This window comes from Cebidichthys violaceus, unplaced genomic scaffold, assembly GCF_023349555.1.
Source record: "Cebidichthys violaceus isolate CVI_PGR_0920_01 unplaced genomic scaffold, fCebVio1.0.p SCAF_1, whole genome shotgun sequence".
NCBI lineage: Eukaryota > Metazoa > Chordata > Actinopteri > Perciformes > Stichaeidae > Cebidichthys > Cebidichthys violaceus.
In genome coordinates this window covers 17001791-17023196 of record NW_027176262.1, presented here as the reverse complement: position 1 = coordinate 17023196, position 21406 = coordinate 17001791, and the positions used below count along the sequence as shown (strand labels likewise).

General features: G+C 43.3%; 1 protein-coding gene and 1 pseudogene across 1 annotated transcript; one reads left to right on the top strand and one right to left on the bottom strand.

Annotated features, from left to right (window-relative positions):
- Window positions 1-517: 517 nt before the first annotated feature.
- On the top strand, window positions 518-1621 carry LOC137881864 (gap junction delta-2 protein-like). Its single transcript, XM_068724079.1, has one exon. The coding sequence runs from the start codon at window positions 518-520 to the stop codon at window positions 1619-1621; it is 1104 nt and encodes a 367-aa protein (XP_068580180.1).
- Window positions 1622-7372: 5751 nt separating this feature from the next.
- On the bottom strand, window positions 7373-14204 carry LOC137892810 (ABC transporter F family member 4-like; annotated as a pseudogene).
- Window positions 14205-21406: the final 7202 nt, after the last annotated feature.

Genomic DNA, 21406 nt, shown 5'->3' with positions numbered 1-21406 from the left:
TATCATTTTAGTCTTGAGTTTAGTGACTGACTACTACATAACTTGGGTTGAGGACCAACATGTGATGCCATGTGATTGCTCACAATCCACGGTACATTAGTTTCTGTCGGAGTACGCCAGCTAGCTTCTCAACCAGGATATGATGTTTACTGGAATACTATTATGCAAATATTTCTTTAACAGTTTTATTACCAGAGTTAGCCGGTTGCTGCAGTGGCGGAATGGCGCTCTGCTACTCCCCATTCAAAATACTGCATGTGATGTCACCGGGAGGCAGGCACATCTGTAACTGCTCATTGAATGTTTGCGACTATTTAAAAAAAAGAAAAAAGAAAAGAAATCACATTCAGCTTGTTTTGTTTTAAACATTTCTCCAAAATGTTTGATGGTTGATAGCAATTAAAGTAGTTTACCGTGGGATGGGTGGCATACCAGAAAAGGTTTGAGAAGCACTGACGTGTCCTATTATTAATAACATTGTTGACATAACCTTTTATTTTCTCTCTAAGGTTACGCCATGGGTGACTGGTCCATACTTGGCCGCTTCCTTTCTGAGGTCCAAAACCACTCTACAGTGATAGGCAAGATCTGGCTCACCATGCTGCTTATTTTCCGTATCCTGCTGGTGGCCTTGGTGGGTGACGCCGTCTACAGTGATGAGCAGTCCAAGTTCACCTGTAACACCCAGCAGCCTGGATGCAACAACATCTGTTATGACACCTTTGCTCCTGTTTCGCATCTTCGGTTCTGGGTCTTCCAAATTGTGCTTGTCTCCACCCCATCCATCTTCTACATAGTTTTTGTTCTGCATAAGATTGCCAAGGATGAGAAGCTGGATGGCCAAAGGGAACAGATAGTAGCCCAGAGGCCTACCCAACAGAGATGTGGGCACATAAGAAAGGATGGCATGGAGGCCTTGAGGGTCGACATGCCCACCTACTGTCATTACAGGGAGGAATGGGATGCGAGGGAGAGGGAAGGAGTAGAGCAAAGCTCTCTGGAGGAGGATTGTGGCAAAGTAGGAGAGGGCCCTACCCAGCAGTCCAACCAGGTTCTGCTCATCTACATTCTTCATGTGTTACTACGATCTGTCATGGAGATCACCTTTCTGGTGGGCCAGTACTTCTTGTTCGGGTTCGAGGTGCCTCACCTGTACCGCTGTGAGACCTACCCTTGCCCCACTCGTACAGACTGCTTTGTGTCACGTGCCACTGAGAAAACCATCTTCTTGAACTTTATGTTCAGCATCAGCTTGGGCTGCTTCGTGCTCAACATAGCAGAACTCCACTACCTGGGCTGGGTCTACATTTTCCGCATCCTCTGCTCAGCCTGCTCCACCTGCTGCAGTCATGAGAGGGACACCGTCAGACTGTACCCAAACCACAACCCCCTCTTGCTGCAGCTAAGGCATTCTCTGAGGGGCCAGTTGGTTCTGCAGAGCCCAGCAGCCCTGGCCCCAGAGAAAACTGGGGGTCTGCTCACACATGCCCCGGCTATCTCCTTTGAGACAGACTCAACAGTGGAATGCACCTCCAAGAGAAGTCCCGAGAGCAGAAGTAAAGTGAAAGTCAAGCTGGCCAACATGGCCAGGCTGGGACGGACTAAGAAGTCTTGGCTATGACGGTGATATTTTTCTCTAATGCCATTTAATTTATAAAAAGAGGCTGAGAAAGGGGCCTCACAGGCCTGAAATGCACCCTTAATGAACTTTTAATGTTGACGTATTTGAGCTATCAATGGTCAGTTTAATTTATTAGCAGATTTATTTCTATAGTTTACTGTTAGTGTACAAGAAATACATTTGTTGTTTTGTACTTGCAGGAAACAATGCAATGATTGTGTGGAATGGATATTAAACTTCACAAAGATGAAGCCAAAAGAAAACATCAGGGAAAGAAAGTAGAGGAAACTCCAGAGTTCTTTTTTCATTTTGTCATTCCAGTTTGTCTGGCAATTTTTGTAACTTACCAAAACCGAATATATTCATACCACCTTCACGCAGCAATTTTCAGATGTGTGCCGGGAAGAAAATAGGCTGGGTTTTAACCTTTCTCTCAGCTATTTATTTAATTCTTTACACTTCATTCTTTTTTAACCAACTGTAACACTAGTTTTTTGAGGTGCGACTGAAAATGTGTATGTTATATTGAAATGATTATTGGATTCCCCCCTCTCTATAGAGAGACTAAGTCATGCCCCATCCGGTGTCCCCACATATTTGAGAAAAAATATGTACAGTAATCAACGGTGTGACAAATATATTTTTTAGTTAAATCGCAAGATTTGAATTTGGGAGCTTTTCGATTGCCTCTAAATGGCTCTCATCATGGCGAAGGCGAGCTGGCAGCTCACAGTGCTAACAGTGTTGACCTGAGGGGGAACAGGAGGGTGGTTGCTATACGCTTCTACGATGACCCTTATCAGCTATAACCGCCATATGAGAGCAGAGTGGAGCTGTGGCCGTGAGCTAACTAGTGGGGAACGCTCACGTGCACTAACATGAACTCAAAGCCCTCTGCGAGCCGGCTTTGTGAACAAAGCAAGGAGAAGTTCCTTTAATCATTAATTGTCAAATCACTATCACTAAATCTCATCTCATCTCATCTTCAACCGCTTATCCGGGATCGGGTCGCGGGGGCAACAGCTCCAGCAGGGGACCCCAAACTTCCCTTTCCCGGGCCACATCACTAAATCCCAAATCACTAAAATGTTGTTGCAAAGATTTACTCTGTTTTGTTTTACAACAAACCGTTTGACCAGCATCCACAGTTTGAATGTGTTGCAGCTTTTACAGTGTTTCACTATCTTGCTGTTTGAGGATTCAGGTATTTTAAAATGTGTGCTGAGTTTGTGCGTTGGTGCCAGATTGTTCTTTCTTTTTAGGTTGAGTGGGTTTTGGGACAGACACATGAATCATTCACTTTTATTTCTTTACCAGCATTAAATAACAGATTGACTTTTATTAACTGAAATGTTTCTAGATATTGTGGAATTCCATTGATGGTGGTGCGTTTAAGAATTTTAAACTAAATATTTTGATTTGTTTAGTATTGCGATTATGGAGCCTGGACTGTACCATAGAAAAATGATTTTACAGACATTTTTTTGAACATTGTAATTCTTTTCTTGGCCTCTTCTAGGCTCAGATGTGATCATGAGGATATCTGCTCTGTATATTTCTGCTGTCAACCTTCCATTTTGTCATTGAAAAGTTCTTTACATTTCTAGTAACTAATAGCTTGAAAAAGCTGTATTCAGTTCAACACTGTTGTAACCCTTTCACCATCAGCTATTACTGCGGTAATTACTGCCACAACAACATAATAGAGAGATAACTCTGGCGATGACAGGGCCATTAACCAAAGATAATGTCTAGAGTGTTTAGGATTAGGGTACTAAGTTAACATTACTGGTACAAAAAGGGAAGATCGGTAATTTGGCATTAAATGCAGGGATACAGCTGTGCAACTTTATATTCACAAGCAACAAAACCCCTCTCGTTGTATGCTCCCATGTTGACAGTGAGTTCCTCTCGCTCTCCCTCCTTATGTTCTCGTCTCTCTGGCCCTTTCTTTCTTTTTACCTTCTCTTCCGGCCTCGTCGTTGGCTGAAACTTTCACAAGCAAATTACCGCTGATCAACTTGAACTGTAACAAGAAAAACCCAGTATTACAAACTTCCTCAACAAAAACGAAGAATATAAAAGAGAACAGAAAACAAAAAGCTGCGTTACAATTTTCTTTCCGTTTTTTTCTTTTACAGGAAAAGTACGTTTTAAATGAATAACAGATAAACACTTAATATAATAATATGACTGCAGAGTGCAAACAAATACATTGTCTTTTTAAACCTGGTACTATAAATAACTACAAAGATTTCCATTTGTTTAATAATCACACATAATTATACCAAACTACTGGCACAAGCCAGAAAACTATGTGTTCTATGTATTTGAGTACAGTTACCCTGTGTTTGTAAATGAGTGAGTTCTAGTTGTTATTTTGCAGTTCATTCCAGAGAGAGAGAGCAGTCCTTTTTCATTTACAGTGGAGATATGAGATAACCGATTATTCAACTGCAGTGAAAATCTAAAACCTCACTTATAGTGTATGTGCCAGATGTTATTAGCTACTGCACACTTTTTATCACATCATTTTAGGCTTTGGGAGAATATTAGTCAAAGGCTGGCCAAGTCTGGCAAAGACCAAGTCAGGACTCTTTTGGGGGTTACAGTCAAAGTCAATTTTCTTTTTTATTTCAACTTAAGTCGACTCCTCTGCTAATTTGTTGTGAATCTTCACCACTTGAGTAGAATATCAACTAGGCCCCACATTAGTTCCTGATCTTAGTCTTGTTTCCAGATCTACTTTTCGGACCGTAACATCTTAGGTCATCACTGACACACAGATCATTGGGGGACACAGTAGTTCATACTGTCCAAACATTTACACTGAAAGATTATTATTATGATTGTAAAATGGGTGTGTAGATCCTCTTTGCCATTTCTGCTGCAATTGAATGTCAGCTGATGTCACAATAAAATACATCAAATACAGGTACGGTAAAATCTTTTGAATTATTTCATATCTCCTTTACTGAATTGATATCCTGACATTTAGTCTTAGATGGTATGACACAGTGAGTCCTGTGGGTGGTGCTCTGAACATTTTAGTTCAGGTTTGAGATGAGGAGGAGTAGAGAGCAGCAGCACATTGTACACAGGGAGCTTGTGTCATTGCTTTTAAACATTCTCAACTTCTAGTTAGTCTAACCTTCTATTTCTATTGAGAAGTTTGAAGACAAGTTTTGCTAAAGCAACACGTTGCCTGTTAATTCCAGCTATAGACTGCTTTATTGTGCACCAGGGGTGAAGCCTCAGGGGCTCCAGCCTTGAATGTTTTCTAAAAGCCCCGCAACTTAAAAGTTTTCTAAAATACCTTCAACTTTGAGTCATTTCTCCTCAGTCTCTCTGACTGTTCAGCTAAACATTCCCATTGAGATCTCTACTCCACCATAGTGTAACAAAAATAGGTTTCAAGATTAAAGCTATTTGCATCAAATTCCTATGCCATCTATCCATGGTATTTAACTTAAAAATAGTAACATCAAGTAGCAGTGAATGTTGAGTCATTCTCAACCTTTTTGGTGGTGTGATTTTAGAATGATAAAAACAGTTGGATAACAGTTAGATACAAAATATGATGCAGGCTCTACAGGATGATCTTTTTCCCAAATAAGGTACAGAATGTTTAGGCATTTTATTATCTCAAAAGGCTTGAGAAAAAAGTGCACATTGCTGCCATAAAGGGGAAAACTTTATAATGGACACATGCATATTGGAGATTCCAAATCAGTACTACATCTGGGCATTTTTGGCATGCTGTAGATTTAGCTTTTGTTTGAATACTGCATTCTACATGCTACATTTTGGACAAATCAGTAGATACTGCTAGTTTAGTATGTGGTTTTCAATATAGCCTTCGGAAGGAGAAAATAACAAGGCAAAGGTGAAACAAATCAGGGTGTGGGAGACAATGAAACAGGCGCAGACACACATGGGGATAGAAAGTGGAGACTCTGAAACCAGAGGAGAGGTGAGTAACACAATTAAAACAGACAACCAAGAATGACTAAATGCAAAAAACATGAAAAACATAATCCCAGGAGCTTGACATGTGACAAGCAAAGCGCTAACGACAACATTAACTATTATTGCACGGAAGCAACAACATTGTCATAGTAATTCAATAATGCCTTGATGTCTTAAAAACATGAAACTTAAGCTCACGTAGACTAAGATTTGCGTAAGCTAATGTGGCACACCCAAAAATGTGACCACATTGATGTTCATTTATGATTTAATTTGTCAGTTTATTTTGAATGATTTAATATGTTAACATGTTATTGAATTATTAAATGTAATTAGAACATATGGACCGTACAAAAGGACAGTTAAGAATTGCAGCGCCTCAGGAGGAACTGTTGACACCGGAGCAGTTGCGCGCAGGTTACTTTAGGGTGTGACTCCCGCGCGTTCCTCAGACGTACTCTGGAGAAAGAACTGACTGCATCTTGTCCTCATTTCTGCTGAATGTTACCTGTGTCCTACAGGATATTCATTTTGTTGCTGTGGTACCATTCCTGGGACCCATAACAAATTGTGGGGGCTCGTCCGGGATCTACTCTCATCGGGGGCATCCAGAGAAGTAGGTCCAGTGATATACCAGAACCACAAGGCCAAGGCAAGGTGACATCACTGCAGCCAGGACGACAGCTGGTGGGTGTCAACAGGGGGAGAGAAGACCTGGAGCAGGGCCTTCATTCTGCCAAGGGAACCGCACAGCTGTCTCATTGGTGAGAGCACGCCATGTCAGTCACACGTAAGGAACTCGTTTGGAGCATCAAAAATAACTTTTATCAGCTTGCGAGCAGCAAAGCCTACCAGCTTGCAAGAGACATCGCAACTGACAGCCAAGGTGAAGATTTGAAGTCTACTAATGAGGAAGGTTGTGTGGACCTCATTATTAACTTTATGCAATCAGATACCTTATTGGACTCTGAAGATGAAGGTATGAGTCAGCTGCTAATGTTAAATGACTTGGTATGTAGATTTATTGCAAATCGTGATTCAGTTAACACTGCAACCAATGCAACACAAATACAGGACACACTCACCAACAACGCATCAACTGAGGCAGAGGAGCATACCACATTTACACAGGTTCATTCAGACGCACTACATCCCAGCACTATACAGTACACTACTCTTTCACCCACAACCACCCCAGTATATGCTACACCACACCAAACAGAGACACACACCACCAGTCAGAGCATAGACCAGCTCAGAAACATGCACTATGAGTTAGGTAAGAAGTTGCAACACTTGAGTGTCGTGAATAACGCTGCACCTAGAGTCACTTATAGAGTAAGTGAGGCAACACCACACTCACCGCCAGGTCACATGCCATCACATGTAGCTTCGGAGAGAGTGGTCTCCTTAAAGGACCTCTCTTACCTCCAGCGGAGGGAGTTTAAGTTACAAAGGGGGCAGACCGGGGACCAAAACTCTGACATAACCTACAGCAGTGTTTGCAAACAGATGGATGAGGGAGTCAAAGAGGGTTTTAGTGAGCCAGAAGTGATTCGAGGTGTGTTAAGAATTACCAAGCCAGGTGTGTTCAAGGACATGCTCATCAATAAAGATGAGATTACCATGAGTGAAGTCAAGGGCTTTCTTAGATCACACTTGGGTGAAAAGGCTGGCACTGAATTGTTCTAGGAACTGATGTGTGCAAAACAGAGTGACCAAGAACCCCCCCAGCAGTTTTTGTACCGCATGATAGGGTTCAAACAGAAGATCCTCTTCCAGTCAAAGCAAGCCGGGACCGACATTCACTATGACCCCAGAACCATTCAGTAGGTGTTCCTTCACACCGTCTATCAGGGTCTAGGGGCAAAACACACAGACATTAGACAACAGCTGAGGCCCCTATTCTCGAACAGTCAGGTCACCGATGAGGAGATTCTCAGTCAGGTTATGAAAATAATCAGTGATGAAAACGAACACCTGCTCAGGCTAGGTCACCCTCTCCGTCAGAAAGCGACTCATACACATAGTGTCCGGGTTGAGGAAGGAGACCAAGCTGCAGGCAAGAAAGACAGTGAGACTATTCAACAGCTCAGTGCACAAGTAGAGGCTCTAACCAACATGGTTGCAACCTTAATGGGTCAACAGACGGCAACCATACAAGCAATCCACCCAAAGACTGGAGCTGCTCAAACGCGAACCCATGCTCAGTTACAACCCCCCCAGCCTTCCTTTCAACAGGCACCCCCCTTTCCACCAAGCCAACCCCCTGTCACAAGGAAAGGTAAGACCTTTGGCTGCACCAACTGTGTCCAACAGGGCTCAGAGAACTGTAACCACTGTTTTGTGTGTGGTGAACTGGGACACCGAGCAGTTGGTTGTTTAAAAAGAACCAAGCAGCAGGGAAACGGGAGCTGGTCTCTGTCAAGGGACAGCCAGAGACCATCCCACAGCCCCAGTCCCCACCAGTAACCTCCACATGTAGACAACGACATCAGAAGAGGAAAAAGTGTAACAACGAAACCAGACACTTGAGTCACAACCAACTCCTATCGACATCCCTCGTGCTGTGCCACTAATTGGTAAAAAGAGTCTGTTGAACTGCTTCATCAGTGGTTATGCAGCGACGGTTTTATTTGATACTGGCTCACAAGTAAGCATCATTGATAGGTCATGGAAACAGACATTCATTCCCCATTACGCAGTGAGGCCCCTAGAGGAACTGCTTGATCCAGGGGAAAGCCTTGACCTATGTGCTGCAAATGGACAGTCGATCCCATACGATGGGTGGGTGGCGCTAACAGTCAACCTCCCAGGCAACACCAGCCCCGACCTTACCATGCAGGTCCCCTTCCTGGTTAGTCAGGTCACACTCCCCCAGCCTCTTCTCGGGGCTAATGTCCTTCAAGAAATGATGAACAGCCAAGAGTCTCCTGCTGATGCACAAGCATTAGTTGTCAATCTTCTTCGGAAAGCGCTCGGGGTGGAAGAAGAGCATGCTAAAACCATGGTCAACTTCATTCAAGCTCACAAGACACCAAGTTACAGTATGGCTACAATCAGAGTAGGAAAAGAGGATGTTAACATCCCAGCTGGTAAAACAATGCATGTACGATGTAGAGTGCCATCAAATTTCAACACGTCTAACCCGATTGTACTATATGAACCTTCAGAAGAGAGCACCACCCTTGAACAGCTGAGTCTTGGAGATGGTCTATTAGAAGTTAGTGAAGGCAGGTGGCCATTTGTCGATGTGCCCATTTCTAACCATACCAAGCATGAAATCACTCTGCCAAGGAGGACCCAGCTGGGTTCCATCCAACACGTAGTCAAGATTATTGAAGTATGCAAAGAGGAGGCACAACAGGTTGAACCACCACAGGCTAGTGGAGTAAGGGTAGAAGTCCACAATGTCACCTCTACCAGTGACTCCCCTATTAACCGCAACCACCTGTTGACCTCAGCCATCTACAGTATGGTGTACAGTAACACTAACATCTGTTGTTTTATTGAGAAATTAGCCACTATTGTACTGCTAGTGTGCATTTCTGAATTCTGTTTGAATTCTTAAGTTTGTTTGTAAATCCACCTACTCACAACAACCCTCATCATTGGAATTCAGTGCGCATGCGTTAGGAGTACGATGTCAGCCAACATGTACTAGACCTCTTAGGTTTGGCATTCCACAGACCGGACAGCCTGCCGGGCTACCGCACAGGACAGGTGTGCGAGTTTAACTGGTGTTTGAATTAACTGGTTTACGTTTGAGTGCGTGAGGCAGATGTGTCATAGGACTGGCCTTTCAGGACCCACGTCGAATAAACAAGAAATAAACATGTCGATCCCCTCTCCTCTCTCTTTCACATAGTTTCTACAGTATCTTTTGAACGAATATAAATGGAACAGTTTGCTGGAAAATCTACTACTCGTTCATAAGGCTGTGGTTGAGATACTGCCGCTTATTCCCTCTTTGAGAAAACTGCCTTTAAAAAGGAACAAAATGAATCCTGATTTCATGACAATAAATATTATTGCATACTTTTCAATGTTTAAGATTTTACAGCTTGAAACAAAAGTGTAAAATTAAGTTGTTTACATGTGAGACTAACCGTTTGATTCATCAGGGTTCTCATAATTGGATTTTGAGCCATTTTATTTTGGCTACACTTCGTTTGAATTAAAAAAACATGAGAAACTAGACGAACATGGAAGTGTTTCTCTGTCCCCGATGTCCCTCGTTTGTGGTCTCACCTTGATCACCATCTTGAATCCCAGACGAAGTTCCATACGTTCTCGAACCTGCTCGCCACTTCTGCTATTTTCAGGACACCCCTACAACAAATGTGCAAATCAGTTATCCAGACATGTACTATACATGCACCAAAAAAACTGCGCGCTATTTTACAGTCGCCACAACCCAAGTCTGCAACCACTAGAGAGGGAGGTCTGAAATAAAAAGGCACAATTGATGTGTTTACAATTATAGCACATTAAACTAAAAGTAGCGGCTCACCTGTACGTGAAATCAACACAGTGCCAACGCAGATCTTTTAGGTAATAGGACCACAAGGAGTCAAAACTGTTGATCTTCTCCCAAACTGCTGACATTAACAAAGCCATCTCCGCACAGCAGCCAAATGAAGCATCGATTCATCACCCACAGCGCAGCAGCATCGCCTGCATCACTCTTCAGCAATGAGTAATGAGCAATGAGCGAGTAATGGAAGGTGTTCACTGTGTGCAGCAGATACATGATGTAGATAATGGGAGGTGTGGACCCCCAACAAGAAATGTGAAGGATATTAAATTCTTTTTACTGTTTTGGTGGTGTAGAGGGACGGCCTTGTTAATGTTTTGAGAAAAAGCTGAACTAAAGAGGCGTGTCTGTAACAATGCATTTCATACATTGTGTCACACCTGTATGTCAAGTTGTTTTTTTGTCCTGTCTCCACGTTTGTTTTGTGACTTCCTGTTTTATTTTGGAAATTAACTCTCCTCTCGTTTCAGGTTCCTTGCCCTTCCTCATGTGTCACCAGTCTGATTGTCTTCCCTGATTCCTGATTGTCTCCACCTGTTCCCCCACTTCCCTCATGTGTACTTCGTCTCCCCTTGTCCTGTGCCAGTGTGTCATGTCCTTTCGCCTTGCACACCCGCCTTATGCTATCAGCAAGTCCAAGCCATAGTATTGTCTGTCCCGTTCTTGTTTCCTCTGTAAGAGCGATTTTGTTTTGCATTTTGCCATTTTGACCGTTCAGCTCTTTGAGTTGAATCGGAGCCTTTTATTTGTAGTTTTATACCTTCCTTGAGAAGCGATTTTTGGTTTGGCTTTTGCCGTTTTAACTTTACAGCTCCTTGAATTAAATCAGAGTTTTTTTAGTTCTGCCTTGTTAGTTTTTTTTCCCCTTCCTCACTATGAGAGGTTTTTGTTTCCAGGGATTTCCCTGAGCATTTTTTGTTGGAAATAAAAGATCGTCAGTTGAACCTCAACTCTGCGTCCGAGTCCTCATCAAGAGTTCCCTCCGTGACACATTGATTATAACGTCTCACTTTTGTCTGATGTAAGAGATGATGGCGTCCACTGAATTGGCGGGCCATCTCTGAACCTGCTCCATGCGGGACCTCAGGGAGGCAGAGCGGTCCTCTTTCGCCTCTTCTTCTGGGACCGCGGGCTCGTCCGGACCGGTTCTTGTCTGCGGAGCAACTTTCGGAGCTTCTCTCGTTTCAGAATCTGTTCTTTGCTCAGCTCAGGTTTCAGTCTTGTCATGGGCTGCTCAACTGTGATCTCCACTTCAGGTACGTCTGCTTTCTGTTTTGATCCATTGGCAAAAGATTCAGTTGTGTCTTTTTCAACTTTACCACCGACTCGCTGCTTTTCCTCTCTGAGCGTCTGTGTCTGTTGTACCGGATAAGTCTGTGTCCTCTTCTGGCTTTTTCATTTTCTGTGGTTTACTTTGCTTTTCCTTTTTCTTGGCTGGTGTCTGATCGTTGTTGTTGCTATATGAATCTATTTCGACTTCTTCTGTTGGCTTGTTCTGCTCTGCAGATTCTGCTTTATTGATTTCCTTCTCTGCCTTATTCTGACTGTATTTAGTTTTACATTTCCTCTTGTTCTTCATTTTGGTTTTCCGCTGTTGTCTGCTCAGTCTCTTATGAAGGTAGATTTGTGTCTTTATTACGCAAACAAAAAAATATGTTTTGAAAGCAAATTTCTCGCACTGCAATCAAAAATCAAGTTTGTAAGTGAAAATATATAAACTGAGAATAAATTATTTGTTAGTTTTGCTTATGAAACTATCATTTTTGGTTGCAAAACAAAAACCTTTGCTTTCAAAACGAAAAGCTACGGTTTCAAAACAAAAAGCTACAGTTTCAAAACCAAAAGCTACGGTTTCAAAAGCTACAGTTTCAAAACCAAAACGTAAAGCTACGAGTTGAGTTTGGACGTAGTGGGCGGGGCATACGCTGCTGAATGAGCCAGGAGTTTCTATTGGTGGGTTCGACTTGGATCCCGGCATCTACTTCCACTGTAGAGGTTACTGTGATGAGCGGCATGGAGGTAAGTTGACATTATATTGCTCTGTTAGCACTTCACTTTGTTTTCATGTTGTTAGTGTCGTAGAGTCTCTTTTTTTTTCTTTTTTTTTAAAGAACGACATGAGGTGTTGTTGACATGAAGCTTCACTTTCTGCGTGCATGTAACGTAAGTCGAACCCACCAATAGAAACTCCTGGCTCATTCAGCAGCGTATGCCCCGCCCACTACGTCCAAACTCAACTCGTAGCTTTACGTTTTGGTTTTCGTTTTGAAACCGTAGCTTTTGGTTTTGAAAGCGTAGCTTTTCGTTTTGAAAGCAAAGGTTTTTGTTTTGCAACCAAAAATTATAGTTTCATAAGCAAAACTAACAAATAATTTATTCTCAGTTTATATATTTTCACTTACAAACTTGATTTTTGATTGCAGTGCGAGAAATTTGCTTTCAAAACATATTTTTTTGTTTGCGTAATAAAGACACAAATCTACCTTCATATCTCTCCGCGTCATCTGGTTTGGATTTGATCATTTGGTTATCCGTTGTTTTTGCCCATTGATGTGGTTTTTAACTTCAGGGCCGCCCGCTTAAGGGAGAAAGACATTTGGATATTATCTCATATTTAAGTACTGTGAACATCAACATTGTTGTTTATCAATCCAATGAATAGTTCTCCGCACTAAAATGTTTTTAAATTGATGAAATGTAAGCCTTTAACCAGTTAATTACTCACCAAATGTGTTGTCTTTCTTCCTCTTTTTTGTTGCAAGTGTCTCCTCATTAACCGTCTGATCCAAGTCTCCATTGTCTTGCTGCTCTCCTGTTGTCTCAGCTTGCTTTCGCTTCTTCTTCCTCCTCCTCTTCTTCTTTTTCTTGCCAGGTGATGGGACCATGTCTGCCTCACTGTCGCTGTCCTGCTGATGGTCGTCGTTCTTCCACTCTGGTACTGACCCGAGTGTCTGCAGGGTCCGCAGCAGGCTCTTCTTTCCAACCAGCTTGGGCTGATCCGGGGATAAATTCAGATAATGTAATAAGTCTTTGAACTGAAACGTGCAGCCTGATGTTGAAGACTGTCCAATGTAGAAAGTGTCCCTTTTTCTTTGTAAATGTGGAAAATCACAAATTTAATGGCTTCTTGTACTACAAATTCTCTGTCTGTCAGTGTGTGTCTCTCTCTGTCTCTGTCTCTCTCTCTGTGTGTGTGTGTGTGTGTGTGTGTGTGTGTGTGTGTGTGTGTGTGTGTGTGTGTGTGTGTGTGTGTGTGTGTGTGTGTGTGTGTGTGTGTGTGTGTGTGTGTGTGTGTGTGTGTGTGTGTGTAATTATTTATCTATTTCTTAAAATCCAATTCAACATCAGCAAATGTTTCCCTGCTTGACTGTCTCCCAGAACAGGAAACATTAAAAAACAAAACAACCTACAGAGAACCAGCTGTTACATTTCCTGACTGTCATCTGTCCTTTTTAAAGGTTTCACCATCTTCTGCTATGTATGTTGGACTTGCACAACTCAGAATACTTAATAAAGCCATATACATAATTCTGGTTACCCCTTATTGTAGTAGAGCTTGCACATTTACCTCGACATCCGTGCTGCTAGTCGCTTTCTGGGTGTTTCTGAGGAACGTTTTGCTCAGGACCTGGAGCGTCACTCCAGTCTTCATCCTCATTAAACATGTTTCCCGGAGGACTGTCAAACACTCATAGGAATGTAAAGCACTGCTGAAGAGGAGAAAACAACCGTAGTTCTTAGATAGAGCCGACATTCTCTGCTGCTGTTCAGGATTTGTAGAGTTCAAAATGTAACTAGGCTATTTGTATCACTAATACTATTTCAATCAGGAGAGACTTGTTTTATAATTTAATAATGATTTATTATACAAGCAACAAATATGAAAATTGCAAAGTCTTTGGCAATTGGACTCCATCCTGAAGTAATATCACCGAGGGTAGGGATACTGAGGTCCAATAGGCCTAATCCCCCTGGAGTCCAGACACTGGTGGTGGTGGTGGTGAAAGGCGTTGCTGCAACCTGATGATGAATCGGGAGCATGGATGTGATGCTGACTGGGGTGGAGGAGGGTCGCATCTGCTTAACGCTGAAATGACAACTGACAGCAGCAGAGAGGAGAACACTTTTTAAAGTTTGACCGCAACGATGTGATTGGCTTATTAAGGAAACAGTGTGCAGAATCTGGTTGGTTACTTAACAGTGCACGCTCCCAATCAGCTGATAGAGTAATTACAAGGAGAGGAGAGACAGAGATTACAATGTTTGTCTTCCTGACTGAACCTGCGCTTAAGCTTCATTTATCATAAGCACTCTGAAGTTGAATGAATGAATACATGTTTATAAAGTCTTGTTTCACATGTATACTCTTTACTACGTACTATATGCATTTTACTTAAACATGCTTAGACCTGTTACTGACAGGTTTGTTGACATGTTTACACATGCAAGGACTTTGTATTAGTAATTTAGTGCATAATGGTCATAATAAATATAGTAATATATAGTGTGTATATATATATATATATTGTGTATATATATATATATATATATATATATATATATATTGTGTATATATATATATATATATTGTATATATATATATATATTGTATACATATATAACGGCTGTTCCACAAACACATTGATGTTCTGCTTGTTTGTTTCATGTTGTGATAAACTGCTGCTGCTTCCTCTCTTACTTGTGAGGGTTTTATTGTGAAAACAGATTCATGAAAAGCATGCAGACCTTATAACTTGTCCTGTGATGTGAAGAGATCATTTTTATTCTACTTATCGACACCTTCATCTGTCAGCTTCTAGTAAAATAAATATATTTAAAAACACAAATATATAGTTTCATTCTTTACAAAAAGGCTCCGTAGTTGCTTAAAAAAAGATGGTGGATTTAATTGTTTATCAAACACACTTTATGTTTCATACTGATGAGTTTCATGCAGATCCAAACGTTAAAGTACTTCAACATTGTCTATGACATCCTGCAGCTGCCGACTCATACGTGTAGCCACAGGTGTCCTCAGTGTTAGCCAATTCATAAACAAACAAACAAAACACTAACAAAAACACTCCTACACAGAAATGATATGTATCCATGGAGATGGAAATTGTTTGGCTTCAAACGAAGAGACATTTCTTCACAGCTAACCAGCCACCAGAGAGCAGTTAGCAAAGAGCATTTAGCAGAAAGCATTGAGCAGAAAGGATTTGACAGAGAGGATTTGGCAGAAAGCATTTACTGTCTTTTTAAAGACACGTCTACAACAACAGTCTTTTTAAAGACTCATAGTCAATACAAACCATCAGTCTTTTTAAAGACATGTCTTTCGGTGCCATGGATATCCGAACAAATGTCGAGCGCAGGATCACTCATAATGACACCTGCATTGTAATACCCACTACCACCGAAACCACGGTCGTTTCCTCACCACTGCAGGACGCTCCACCCTGCGCTGTGGCCGGCATCAGTGAGTCCTCTCCACCGCAGGCCGCTAGACCTCTGAAGACTAACCGTCTTGAGATGGACCTCGTCAGTGCAAACAACGAGATCCACCGCCTAAAGCAGCAGATCGGAGACCTGGAGGCAGCTAACCAGAAGTCTGACTCTGCAAAGCGGGATTTCTGTCGGCGGGTGCATGACGGTGTGCTTAAAGCTACCCGTCTACACCGGAGTCTCACGGTCGCTGACGGCAGGATAAAAACACTGAAGCTGCAACTTAACGAGTCCAAAGATCAACTCGTAACGGTGCAAGACAACTTCGCTCAGAACCTTAAGGCCTGGAAGGTTAATTATGACATCCAGAGCAATAAGGTCCTGGACCGAAGAGACAACACCTGGAGAGCCATCGTGACCGAGTTGGAATCGGTCAACCAAGAACTCACTGAAAAACTGAGCATGGAGATGGCTAAGAGTCACCTGTTGGCCGATATACATCGGAGCCAGGAGGCTGACATCCAGGAGCTGACAGAGGTCAATAAGGACCTGCTAGACATCTGTCAACCAGCAGAGGAGGAGAACAAGAAGAAGAAAAGATGGTTCTTCTCCAGAAGGTTGGGAAATCCAAGGAAAGTGGAGGAGAAGGAAGAGAAGAAAGCTACAGGGTGCTTCAGCTTTCAGTCACGAAAAAGACGTGACAGATAGATTGCTCAATAGCAACAACTTCCTCCCTGCTTCACCTCTCCACCCCCACCTCCCTACTCCATCTTCCCTACCTTCATCCACCCTCTGCCCCATGTCTCTCCATTGCCGGCGCCGCTGCCGTCGACTCCGGGCTCGGAGCGACCGGCCGGCGCAGGACTGCCAGCCGCAAGATAGCTGCCGCTGCGGCCGCCGCCGTCGACTCCGGGCTCGGAGCGACTGGCCGCGCTGCCGCAGGACTGCCAGACACAAGCCAGAACATTACCGCGGCCGCTGCCGTCGACTCCGGGCTTGGAGCGACCAGCCGCTGTCGCTGCAGGACTGCTAGCCGCAAGACAGCCATCGTGGCCGCCGCCGCCAACTCCAGGCTCGGAGCGACCGGCCGCGGCCGCCGTAGGACTGCCAGACACAAGCCAGACCATTGCCCCCGGCACCACCGCCGTCGACTCCGCCGCCGTCGACTCCGGGCTCGGAGCGACCGGCCGCCGTCGCTGCAGAACTGCTAGCCGCAAGACAGCCATCGCTGCCGTAGGACTGCCAGACACAAGCCAGACCATCACCACCACCGCCGCTGCCGCCGCTGTCCACTCCGGGCTCGGAGCGACCGGCCGCCACAAGACACGTCTTTAACAGACAACAACAGTCTTTTTAAAGACTCAAGAGAGACAAATTGGAGACAGATGGACTATCGCCACCACCGCCGCAGGACTGCAAGCCGTCCTTCTGAGCACCTGTGTCCAGAGCCCTTCTGCCCTCCGGTGTTGATCCACGTGACATCACCAGCATCCTGTCCGGCGGACTGTCAAACCTGCTCCGGACACAGGTGCTCAGGCGGACCAGACTCGGACTTTCGGAGTCGGGGCTCCACGGAACAGGATGCTGGCCCAGCGGCGGGGACTAGAGGTCGCTGCGGCTCGACGGCGTGGTGTCACGTGGATCGACACCGGAGGACAGGCAGATCGACGGCGTGATGTTCCGTGGATCGACACCGGAGGGCAGGCAGATCGACGGCGTGATGTCCCGTGGATCGACACCGGAGGGCAGGCAGATCGACGGCGTGAGGTCCCGTGAATCGACACCGGAGGGCAGGCAGATCGACAGCGTGATGTTCCGTGGATCGACACCGGAGGGCAGGCAGATCGACGGCGTGATGTCCCGTGGATCGACACCGGAGGGCAGGCAGATCGACGGCGTGAGGTCCCGTGAATCGACACCGGAGGGCAGGCAGATCGACAGCGTGATGTTCCGTGGATCGACACCGGAGGGCAGGCAGATCGACGGCGCGATGTCCCGTGGATCGACACCGGAGGGCAGAAGGGCTCCAGACACTGGTGCTCCGGCGGACTGCCAAACTTGCTCCGGACACAGGTGCTCAGGCGGACCAGACTCGGACTCTCGGAGTCGGGGCTCCGGGGAACAGGATGGGAAACAGGATGCTGGCCCAGGGGCGGGAACTGGAGGTCGCTGCCTGCCCTCCGGTGTCGATCCACGGGACACCATGCCGCCGATCTGCCTGCCCTCCGGTGTCGATCCACGGGACACCACGCCGTCGAGCTGCAGCAACCTCCAGTTTCCGCCGCCGGGCCAGCATCCTGTTCCCCGGAGCTCCGACTCTGAGAGTCCGATCCGCCTGAGCACCTGTGTCTGGAGCAAGTTTGGCAGTCCGGCCGTCCTTCTGAGCACCTGTGTCCGAAGCCCTTCTGCCCTCCGGTGTCGATCCATGGGACAGATCGACGGCGTGAAGTCCCGTGGATCGACACCGGAGGGCAGGCAGATCGACGGCGTGATGTCCCGTGAATCGACACCGGAGGGCAGACAGATCGACGGCGTGATGTCCCGTGAATCGACACCGAAGGGCAGGCAGATCGACGGCGTGATGTCCCGTGAATCAACACCGGAGGGCAATCAGATCGACATATCTCCGACTCCGAGAGTCCGAGTCCGCTCCGCCTGAGCACCTGTGTCCTTTCAATCAACAAAATCAAATAAAAAATCAAATCAATGTTATATGTTTCTAGCTCTCTAATTAATTATATATCGTATCAATACAATTGTATTTCATGATGGTGACTATAAAGAAGAAGTACTGAAATCGGTTTAAGTTTAAGTGATTTTAACAAAACTGCAGCTAGAAGAATAAAATGATCAAAGTTTCATAAAAGAAGTTCCAAATGGTATTTAATTGGAGTTTAAAAACAAAGATATTATTCTACAGTAAAAACATGTGACCTTCATCACTGACGGGTTTATGGATATGTTTAATATTAGCATTATTTACCGGTATTATAATTGAATTAACAGAGAGTTGTAAACTACTTCATGTTTTCTTTGTGATTGTGATTCACTGGTTCATGTGTTGAATACATGAAGCTGGACAGAATCTACATATTGACACTTTTAGGATGCAAACTCTGAATAACTGCAGGTAGTCGCTGATCATAGTAGTATCAATACTAGTACTATCATTACTCTTATCGGTTCTTTTTGATTACTTTGTGAGAAAAGAAGATAATTAATTTAAAAAAGGATTAACATTGCTTTATTATTCATATGTTAACAAATAGTGTTAAACAGCGACAGCAGAAATGTTTAAATAACTCACTATTGTTGACTCTACTGTTTCCATGGCAACAACAAATGTAACTCCCAGAATATTCCTACAGGGAGTATATTATTATTATGTATTAAGATATATTTGGAGTTGAGAGCTACTATTATTGAACTATTAAACTATTTAAACTTAAGGTGTGTTGGGTGGAGTGGTAGTGGGACTAGCAGCTTCAAAATAACTTCTAACACTAACCCTTATTAATAACTATGTATGAAACAAATCAATATACACTGACAGACTTATTAGTTGTTACCTAAATCCCTTAGACTCTACTGTTGAGAAGGGGTGCAGTCTTTAACAACTGTTCTATGAACAGTTCTATGACACTCGGTCACCCTCTACAAACACAGGAACACTCTGAAGGGCTGCTCTCTGGTTGTAATGATAAGGGAGTAACACAATGTAAACAAGAACTACTTTGATGTGTGTCTCAAAGCCAAACATCACAGACTCTTATGCTGAGTATCATCTCCTGAGACACTGACTAGACAGCCTTCAGTCAGATGAGGTCCAACAATGTAGATTACAGTTGGAGGTTGCCGATGACGAGAGATAGCGCTGCCAAAATACAGATTTGAAAGCCTGTGCACACCCAGAAAACACTCACACAGGTGATTTAAATATTGATAATGACCGACTTTCACATCAGAGAAGATATGCAGAGGCCAAATTGAACCACCACAGAAGTAGGAAATAGACCAGAATGCATTGCAGCAACAAGACAGTTTTAGTTATCAATAAGAACTGGAAAAGCATTCTCATTACTTTGCTTACTATCTCATTTCTATGACCAATTTCTTATCGTATTTCTTCTACTTAAAGTGTAGTGACCACAGTCCAAAGACACATTTAACGGACTAAATATATATATATATATATATATATATATATATATATATATATATATATATATATATATATATATATATATATAATTGAGAGATTAACAACTTAAAACCCGTTAAGCCCTAAGCCTATTTGTAGGCCTCTCCTCGATTTTTGCAACCCATAGTAAAGAGAGTGATTTTTGTCTAAATATAAGGTGTATTTTAATAGTTTTTATATTGTAGAAAGCTGACCCTTGTGAAATTTGTTCAGATTTGTAAATATCACTATATATGTTACTGGTTAAGAGAACATTAAGATGGAACACAGCACAAATTGAAATTCTTTATCTCCGATTATAAATTAATCCAATTTTGATAAGATATATTTTTTTTAATGTTGTAGTTGAAAGCTCAAACCTCTCCCAGATCATAGCCCAATGGGTTGAGAGTCTCTCTGCACAATGTTTTCTTTGATAAAGTGAAGCATTCAAGAGCTAGAGAGGTATGAGTGCAGAGATTTCAGCCAAGGTCAACCAAAATGTAATTTGGTTCCAGCTGTTCCATTGTAATTTTATATAGTATATAATTATATATTTCACTTCTTTTATGACTAATAGTGTTCAATCTATCATATGCAGCAGTCTGGCATCATTTAGAGAGCCTGGATCCTCTCAGAGCCTGTTTATGTCTGTCATCCATGGGATTTTCTCATCTGGCTTCCAGTCCAGGTCTCCTAGCTCAGACTATGGTTGGTCGATTTCAGTCAATGGACCCTCCTTAGAAGCGTCTGAGTCCACAGAATCTAACAAACACATTGTGATTCTGATAGACAGAAGCGTTTGCCAGTAGGGAGTAAAACCGTGGCGCATCACCTGAAACGTGCGCACAACATCGCCGAAAATGGAGCCCATCTCCCCCCCCTCGCCTTGCTATACAGGCCCGTGTTTCTACACGGGGACAGTTCAGCGACGCACCCGAAATACGTAGAAATATTTTTGATGGAAATAAGCAGAGATTTACAGCAGAACAACGAAAAGGGAAGGAGCTTTGGATGATTTTGAAGGATATTACGCATTGTGTTTCTGGTGTTTGTTTGCTCACAGCCTTGTGAGGGTTTACCGGAGAGACGATCTGATGATAGTTCTGGAATCTGTGTCGAATGCTCGTGCTTTTTGCTATCTCGGTTGCCTATACTAACCGTTAGCTTTGTTATGCTAACTCGGAGAAAAGCGAGTTATGGCTAGAAATACGTGATTTTGTGATAAATATTTTATTTGCGTACACTATTTGTGTAGAATGGTGTTTGGAGTGTAAGAATGTCTTAGATTGTTTGTTTTACCCAGATTTTGAATTTTTTTTTTTTTTCATATTCATAAATACATGCATAAATTGACTTTTTTGGACTTTAAATGCTACAGCGGACCCGAATTTGTCAACAGCGCCACTATTTTCTGGCTGAAATCATCATCTCTGATCAAGAGAAAACACTATATGACAAACGGATCAAACTAAACTATACAAAACAAGGACTGAAACAAGTTGCTAAAAGGCATTCTGGGAAATGTAGTAAATGACTAACTGGAGTAGAAGAAGAACATTGCATCCATGGGACATTACATAATTAAACGTCTTGAGCGTCACAGATTGAAAAAAGTTAGTTTTGTGGCTCTACATCACTGTAAGAGTCT

Coding starts and splice junctions, on each gene's coding strand:
- LOC137881864 (XM_068724079.1), top strand. CDS start 518: ATGGGTGACTGGTCCATACTTGGCCGCTTCCTTTCTGAGGTCCAAAAC.